Source organism: Capsicum annuum, chromosome 10, assembly GCF_002878395.1.
Source record: "Capsicum annuum cultivar UCD-10X-F1 chromosome 10, UCD10Xv1.1, whole genome shotgun sequence".
Classification (NCBI taxonomy): domain Eukaryota; kingdom Viridiplantae; phylum Streptophyta; class Magnoliopsida; order Solanales; family Solanaceae; genus Capsicum; species Capsicum annuum.
Window position 1 is genome coordinate 106,896,250 of NC_061120.1, and position 8,493 is coordinate 106,904,742.

The 8,493-nt window shown below is 37.9% G+C and overlaps 1 protein-coding gene across 1 annotated transcript; it reads left to right on the forward strand.

Moving 5' to 3' along the window:
- Positions 1 to 5,539: 5,539 nt before the first annotated feature.
- Positions 5,540 to 8,279, forward strand: LOC124887768. Its single transcript, XM_047397689.1, has 5 exons — positions 5,540 to 5,590; positions 5,657 to 5,764; positions 5,909 to 6,193; positions 6,357 to 6,428; positions 8,049 to 8,279. The coding sequence occupies exons 1-5, from the start codon at positions 5,540 to 5,542 to the stop codon at positions 8,277 to 8,279; spliced, it is 747 nt and encodes a 248-aa protein (XP_047253645.1).
- The last annotated feature ends 214 nt before the right edge of the window (positions 8,280 to 8,493 follow it).

Below are 8,493 nucleotides of genomic sequence, written 5' to 3' on the forward strand. Positions count from 1 at the left end.
TGTGGCTAGTTTTGTGGCTAAGTGAATGGTATGCCAACAAGTGAAAAGTGAGAGCATGAGGCCCAAAGAGTTGCATTAAGAGATTGAGTTACCTGTGTGGAAGTGGAAAGTAATCAACATGGAATTCGTTATCGGTTTTCCTCGGTCTTGGAGTTAGTTTGATTCGGTTTAGATCATCTTGGATAGGATGACACATTCAGCTCATATTTTGCTAGTAAGGATAAATTTTTTGGACGAGGATTATGCGAGGTTGTACCTCCAAGAGATTGTGAAGTTGCATAGGGTGCTTGTTTCTATTATCTCGGATCATGGTACATACTTTTTATCTCACTTTTGGTGGTCGTTTTAGAAAGGTTCGGGGACCAAGGTGAGTTTTAGTACTGCTTTACACCCATAGTCAGATGGGCTAGAAGAAATGACTATTTAGATGTTGAAGGATATGCTTCAGCTTGTGTGATTGACTATGGTGGTAGTAGGGTTGATCATTTGTATCTTATAGAGTTTGCCTATAATACATCTCCTATTAGGTAGTTTGAGATTGGTGAGGCAAGATGTTTGACCCAAATTTGGTTCACCAATCCATAGAGAAGGTGAAGATAATTCAGGATAGACTTAAGGCTACCTAAGTCTCAAAAATTTCTATGTGGATGTGAGGTGAAGGAAGTTGGAATTTGAGGCTGGGGATAGGGTATTCTTGAAGGTGTCTCCCATGAAGGGAGTGATGTGGTTTGGGAGGAAACAAAATCTTAGTCTTCGGTATGTTGGTCTGTACGTGGTTTTGAGAAGGGTTGGTAATATTGAGTATGAGTTAGAGTTGCCTTCTAGTTTAAGCTTCATCCACCCGGTATTTCATGTTTTTATGTTGAGAAAGTGTATAGGTGATTAGTCACAGATTATGCCTATCAAGGATATTGATATTTTGGATTCCCTATCTTATGAGGAGATCCCCATTGAGATGTTAGATCGACAGGTTTATTGGTTGCGGACAAAGGATGTGGCCTCAGTAAAGGTTCTATGGAGGAACCACAAGGTGGAAGAGGCTACATGGGAAGCTGAAGAGGATATAGAGTCCAAGTATCCATTATTATTTTCCGCTCTAAAAATGCATGCATATGGTATGTGTTGTTCTTAACATCTTTGTTTTCTAACTTAGTTAATGGTGAGAGTAGAGGCGTGTGGAGTCCAAATTGTTCTTGTACTGCCTTGTCTCATTATTCGGGGATGAATGATCCAACTGGGGGAGAATTAAAACACCTAGGGTTTGGTCCCTTGGAAATTTCCTGAGCTTTGAGCTCACTATTCTTATAACAACTTATCATACGAGTCGTACGATGTGGGTATGGGTCATGTGACCGAAATCGTAGGGTGACGAGTAATAGTGGTTGGGTTTCTATTGTGGTTATGGTTTGGTGGTATGGGTCTTTAGGTGCGGCAACGAGTCATAGGGTGATCCTTCACTTAATAAGAAACTTAGTAACTTGATTTGGCTCTGAGCACGAGTGGCTCACTAAAAGTTATGAGGATAGGCCACGAGTCATTGTGGGAAGTCATATGTTGTCTAGTGTCAATCCCTTTGGATTCTATCTTAGATACAACTAGACCATACGAGTCATATGGTCTAGTCACGAGTGGGGGGAATAGAGTCGTATGGTGGACAGTGTGTGGGTGTCCAACTCACTGACTTGATGATAACTCGATAGTACAATTCGTATGTTGTGGTCTGATATGGCATGGAAACACAATACTTTTGATGCTTAAAACCACAAACTTACGGGTGAACTTAGGATATTTTTTTGGATATGATGCACTTTGGTGTTAATTGTAGATAAAACAAGTCCACAATAGTGTTTACAAGAAAAAAACCTTAAAAAGACTAACTTTAAGCAGTATACGAGTCATGTATTGAATTGTACCCATCCGATACGACTCATTTACAGAACCTTACTCATAACAGAACCAAAGGTCAACCTGTAGAGCCTAGTATGGGGAAGATACAACTCAAGTATCTGAGTCATAAGACAGGATACGAGTTGTACAAAGAAGTCATAAGCATAATAGAACCTAAGCTACTGCTCAAAGATTAAAGTGTCGGAAGTATATGAGTCAGAAGTCTTTGTACGACACGTATAGGGAAGTTGTCTACATACTAGTATTTGAAACATGGAAGGACAAGGTCCCAGGAGGATACGAAAAAATGACACAAGTCGTACCCTCTAGTACAACTCGTATGATGAAGTCGTATGCTCAATAGAAAGTTGAAGTCTTGGGATATTAAAACACTGGACTAGATACGAGAAGGCAGGGTACAACTCGTATGATGCCGATATGAGTGAAGACTGAGTTGTACTAGCTACCGACTTAACCTTTCCCATTTTTAATGTTATTTTGAGATACTATAAATACCCTAGGGTTTATCTTTTATTAGGTTACTCTTTTACATATTATCACAATACTTTACAATCCTTTTACAATTGCTCTTTAGATTTTGTTTTTTATTCAATTAAAGAGTTTGAAGTTTATTCATCTTATTTTTGTGCAATTGATTTTATGTGTTCTTCATTGATAATCACGGTTTCCTGCACAAACATGAGTGACTAATCTCCTTAACTAGGGTTGTAGGAGCCCTGGTGGATTAGCTATGTAGAGGAAGTGTGAGACTCATCTGTTCTAGGGTTTCTGCATGTATCTCAATCTTTTTCACAATAATTAATCTCAAGTAGTTGTAGTAACTTGAGATAGCCTATATGCGCATCCATCCCCACAAGGGAGCTTATGATTGGGAAAAGAAGAATAGGAAAGTGATTTGGGATTAACCTCCACCTTTTAGTTCCCGCCATCTCATCTAATCACTTGATCCTACCTCGTGATAGTGAACTGAGGTCATAGCAAGGAGTAATAAGGCGACACCCTGAGACTTACCCAGGAAAGGGTGAAATTTATCTTCACGCTCACTAGGTGGTTCATAATACCTATCTTGTATACTTTGCATGAAGAGCAAAAAAATAGTTGGGTTGATCATGAGAAATTTACAGAGTTGAGAAACTAGGGGGAACGCAAACCTAGTGTTCGTTTCATATTGTCTACAACTCAAAAGCATTACAAGTCCCCCATTTACTTTTCTATATTACTCAAGGATTACATCAAGTCAAGCATCTATTTACGTTTTCCTTGTGGAATCGAACGCAACCTAGTTGGGTTATTATATTTGCAATCGTCTACAGTATACTTCTAATTGGGGTGTAGTTTTGGGCAACATCAAATTTTGGCACTATTGCCGGGGAAAATGGTTTGAGTAGTTAATTGAATTGGTTAAGTCTGCAGGTTCTTAATTTTTTCTTTTGCTTTATCATACGCCAGTGTATGCCAAGTACTAGGAGTAGAGGCAATCCCTTACTCTCTTTTGATCCAGAACTAGAGAGAATCCTTCAAACATAGATAAGGATGTCAGGACAAGTTTGTGAAAGGGTTCAAGATCCCCCACATGTAGATCCGATTGTGGAACTCCCACGTGTTCTAATATGTGTTCCATTAGATCCACAAAATATTGCAGACTTAAAGACAAAACAATTGTTGGAGCGAGAACATAGGGAAACCGAAGAGGCCAGACTTGCTGTAGAGGCAGAGTTAGATTAACAAGGTGGACTAGTCATACCTAGATAGGTTGTTGATCATCGAATTTAGAGAGGCAGAGCTCTATTTATTCTGAAATATCAACACTTAGACCTATATGAGGATGATGATAAAGATCTGGGTTATGTTGAGCCTACAAAGTCTGGAGCCATTATTCCTCTCGCTTTAGCCCATAATGTGAAGTTTGATATCGCTAGTGTAATGATCTAATTATTGAATCTAAAAGGTGTATTTTTGGGTTCAGCTAAAGATGACACAAACATGCACTTTACAAATTTTCTCGAGATATGAAAATCTTATTTTATTCCATGGGTTGATTATAAAGCATTGAGATTAAGGTTATTCCTATTTTCTTTAACAGGAGAAGAATCACTATGGTTAGGGGGAACTCCCAATAGGATCTATCACTACTTGGCATGAGTTGAAGAAATAGTTTCTGAGAAAATTTTTCCCTCCTACACGGATGCTACAGTTGAAGAATGAGATTTATAATTTCAAATAGTTACCTGTAGAGTCTATGTATGAGGTGTGGTTACAATTCAATAAGAAACTGAGCATGGTACCAAATCACCAAATTAGAGGATCTAACTTGTCGAAAATCTTTTATAGATTACTTAATGATAGTTCAAGAGATATGGCATATATGATTTCAGGAGGAGAATTTATGTGTCTTCATTAGGATACTGCACTGGAAATGCTAGATGACATTGTTGTGACCAATAGGGGATGACATACTAGATATTCTGAACGTGATGATGGTACTTATGCTATTGGCGTAACAAATAGTTATGGAGCAACTTATGATATGGTAGCACAAGAGGTTATATAGATTTATACAGATAGTGGGTTGCTTGCAAGTAATTTATGTCAATGAGTTCTAAGAAGGTGAATATAATTACAGCACAGGGGTCTACTTTCAAACCATTCGAGATCGAATCTAAAAAAGAGGCAAAGTATCTTGATCATATATTAGCGGATTTCTGAGCCCAAGAGAAAGGTAATCAAGGTTGGAACTAATATAATGATAGATACAGAGATAGGAGTAGAGAAAGATATGGTGATTAGCGGTGTAAAGATGACTATAAGGAGAAGAGTGACAAGTATATTCCACCAGGTAGTCAAGATCCAGAGTCTAAAATGGAGGCCTTTTCGTCTAAGATGGTCAAAGGATAACAAAGTCAATAGAACTGTCTGAAGGATATCAAAGCTGATCTATTAGGATTGAACCAGAAAGTTGAGTCACATGCTACAACAATTAAGTAGTTGGAGAAAAAATTTGGTCAGATTTCAGCCACAATAAATTAGGACAGCCTGGCACTCTTTCAAAAAATATAGTGGTAAACCCCAAAAATGATAGCCAATTCCATGCCATTACCACTCCGTGTGGTAAAATAACTATAGATCCACCTGTACCTACTATGGTGAACAGAAACATGTTGATGAGTCAGTTGATGTAGGGAGCAGTATCAAGTAGAATAAAGAAAAAGAGAAGGCTACAAAGTCTGTTCTGAAGCCCATTCCAAGACCTCATCCTCCCTTTGCTTAAAGGCTAAAAAAACAAGATAAAGGTAAGTACCAGAATTTTTTGTCTAAGTTAAAAGAATTGACTATCAACATACCACTTGTGTAGGAATTGGAGCAGCTACCAGGATATGCAAAATTCATGAAGGATTTGATCACTAAGAAGAGGTCAGTCAATTATGAGCCAGTCGATAATATTCATCATTGCAGTGTTGTAGTTGCTAGATCTTTGAAGGATCGTGGCGCTTTCATAATACGTTGCACTATTGGGTCTATCAACTTCACTCGATCATTATGTGATTTTGGGACTAGCATCAACCTCATGCTCTTTGCCGTATTTAAGTATTTGGGGTAGGAAGCTCCCAAACTAACTAGTATGAGACTAGTGATGGCTGGCAAAATAGTAAAAAAGCCTGTTGGTATCCTTTATGACATTTTGGTAAAAGTGTCTTCGTTTATATTTCCTACTTATTTTGTTATATTAGATTGTGAAATGTACTTTTAGGTCCCAATTATTTTGGGAAGACCATTTTTGGCTACAGGTAAGACGTTGATTGATATGGAGAAAGGACATCTGATGCTGAGACTGAATGATGAACTGGTGACATTCAACGTATGCAAGTCCATGAGGCAGCCTAAAGAATTAAGATTGATATCTGTTATTAATATGTATTATGAAGAGATAGATTCATTCCATAATGTTAATGCGGTGACTCTATGAGATGATGGTTCCGATGTGGTTGTTCCTATTGAAAAGAGACTAGGTATCAAAGCACTGACAGTTGTAATCATGAATTTTGACTCTAATGGTCTCGAGGATTATGAGGATTTAGTAAGTGTACTGCATGGGAGTGGTTATAATTTTGCGCCATCGAAGCATGATTTATACTTAAAGAATAGAACTACTCTACCTGCTCGCCCATCCATTGAGGAACCACCGGTGTTAGAGTTGAAGACCCTCCCATCTCACTTTCAATATGCATTCTTAAGGGCCAAGAACATTTTGCCAGTTGTTATTGCAGTTGATCTGAGACAATCAGAAGTAGAAACATTATTATGAGTATTGCAGAGATTCAAGAGGGCCATTGGATGGTCCATTAAGATATTATAGGTATTCCACATGGCTTGTGTACTCATAAAATACAACTTAAACCAGATTATATTCCATCTATTGAACATCAGCTTTGACCCAATCCTCTATGCAGGAGGTGGTAAAGAAAGAAATAATCAAGTGGTTGGATGCTGGTGTAGTATATCCTATTGCTGATAGCAAGTGGGTTAGTCCCGTTTAATATGTTCTGAAGAAAGGTGAAATAACTGTTGTACCTAAAAAGAAGAATAAGCTAGTGCCTATAAGGCCAGTCACTGGATGAAAAGTGTGCATGGATTATAGAAAATTGAATGCATTGACTCAGAAGGACCATTTTCCTATGCCTCTCATGGATCAGATGTTAGACAGGTTAGCAGGCAGAAGATGGTATTGTTTTCTTGATGGGTAATCAGGATATAATCAGATTACTATTGCACCTGAGGACAAAGAGAAGATGACTTTGACATGTCCTTATGGGACTTTTGCATTCAAGCGCAGGCCATTTAGTTTATGCAACGCTACAACCATATTTCAGAGATGTATGATGTCAATCTTCTCTGATATAGTAGAAGACACCATCAAAGTGTTCATGGATGATTTTTCAGTTGTTTATAATTTTTTTGAGCACTATCGCATTCACTTGGCAAAGGCTTTACAAAGATGTGAAGAATGCAACTTGGTAATTAATTGGGATAAGTGCTATTTTATGGTTAAAGAAGGAATTGTGCTTGGGCATAAGCTTTCAAAAAGAGGCATAGAGGTTGATCAAGCGAAGATTGAGGTGATTGAAAAATTACCTTACCCAATTTTTGTGAAGGAAATTCAAAGTTTTCTAGGGCATGCAAGTTTTTACAAATGATTTATTAAGGACTTCTCAAAGATTTCTAATCCTCTTTGCAAGCTTCTTGAGAAGGAGGTAAGATTTAATTTTGATGATGCACTTAAGAAGGCTTTTGAAAGCCTAAAAGAGAAGTTATTGGCTGTTCCAATCATTGTGTCTCATGATTGGTCTTCACCTTTAAAGATTATATGTAATGATAGTGGATTGGGCTTAGGGTTGTACTAGGCCATCCCTAGTACTTCTCAAACGAAAAGATACTTCATCCCATATACTATGCTAGTAAGGTACTAAATCCTTCTCAAAAGAACTATACCCTGATGGAGAAAAATTTATTGGCTGTGGTTTTTGCTTTTGAAAAGTTTAGATCTTACTTGATTGGGACAAAGGTGATTGTGCAAACTAATCATACAACATTGTGGTACCTAATGACTAAAAAAAAATACAAATCCTAGGGTTATTCGGTGGTAGTGTTGTTGCAAAAATTTGACTTTGAGGTGAAGGACAGAAAAAGTATAGAAAATCAAGTTGTAGATCACTAGTCTAGACTAGAGGAGGAAGATGTGTAGAAGATGGCAACTAGGTTGGAGATTGATGACAATTTTCCATACTAGCAGATATTAGTAGCTTCCCAAGATCTGATTCCATGGTTTGCAGACTATGTAAATTAGTTAGCAAGTGATCTAGTCCCAAAAGATCTTTTATATCAGCAAAGGAAGACGTTCATGAATGAGGTAAGGGAATTTTTTCAGATGAGCCTTACCTATTTAAAATTTGTGTAGATGGAATCATTCGTAGGTGTATACCTGAAGCGGAGCTGATGAGCATACTTGAGGCTTGTCATTCATCACCAATTGGGGACCATCATGGAGGATCCCGAATGCTTACAAAATCCTGCAATGCGGCTACTATTGGCCAACTATATACAAAGATGCTCATGATTTTGCTTCTGCTTGTGATCAATGTCAGCGACAAGGTACAATATATAGAAGACATGAACTACTTATGACTCCCGTTTTACAATTGGAAGTGTTTGACGTATGGGGCATAGATTTCATAGGACCGTTCATGAGTTCGTTTGGCAAGAAATACATACTTGTGGTTGTAGACTATGTTTCAAAGTGGGTGGAAGCAATTGCACTTCCTAACAATGAAGCACGTAGTGTCACTGCATTTTTGAGAATGAACATCTTTTCTTGATTTCTATAATTACCTTCAAAATTCTGCGTGAAAAATATGGAGTGAACCATAGGCTGGCAACACCCTATCATCCACAGACTAGTGGACAGGTTGAAGTATCTAATAGAGAAATCAAGTCCATATTGGCTAAGACTGTGAATACCAACAGGACCGATTAGGCAAGAAAGTTATATGATGCAGTGTGAGCTTACCGCATAGCTTACAAAACTCCCAT

Bases quoted from the DNA above. Each gene is read 5' to 3' on its own strand.
- LOC124887768 (XM_047397689.1), top strand. From the start codon at position 5,540: ATGGCTGGCAAAATAGTAAAAAAGCCTGTTGGTATCCTTTATGACATT. The intron at 5,591-5,656 runs GTAAAAGTGTCT...ATGTACTTTTAG, and splicing joins GTATCCTTTATGACATTTTG to GTCCCAATTATTTTGGGAAG. The intron at 6,429-8,048 runs GTTAGTCCCGTT...GATCAATGTCAG, and splicing joins CTATTGCTGATAGCAAGTGG to CGACAAGGTACAATATATAG.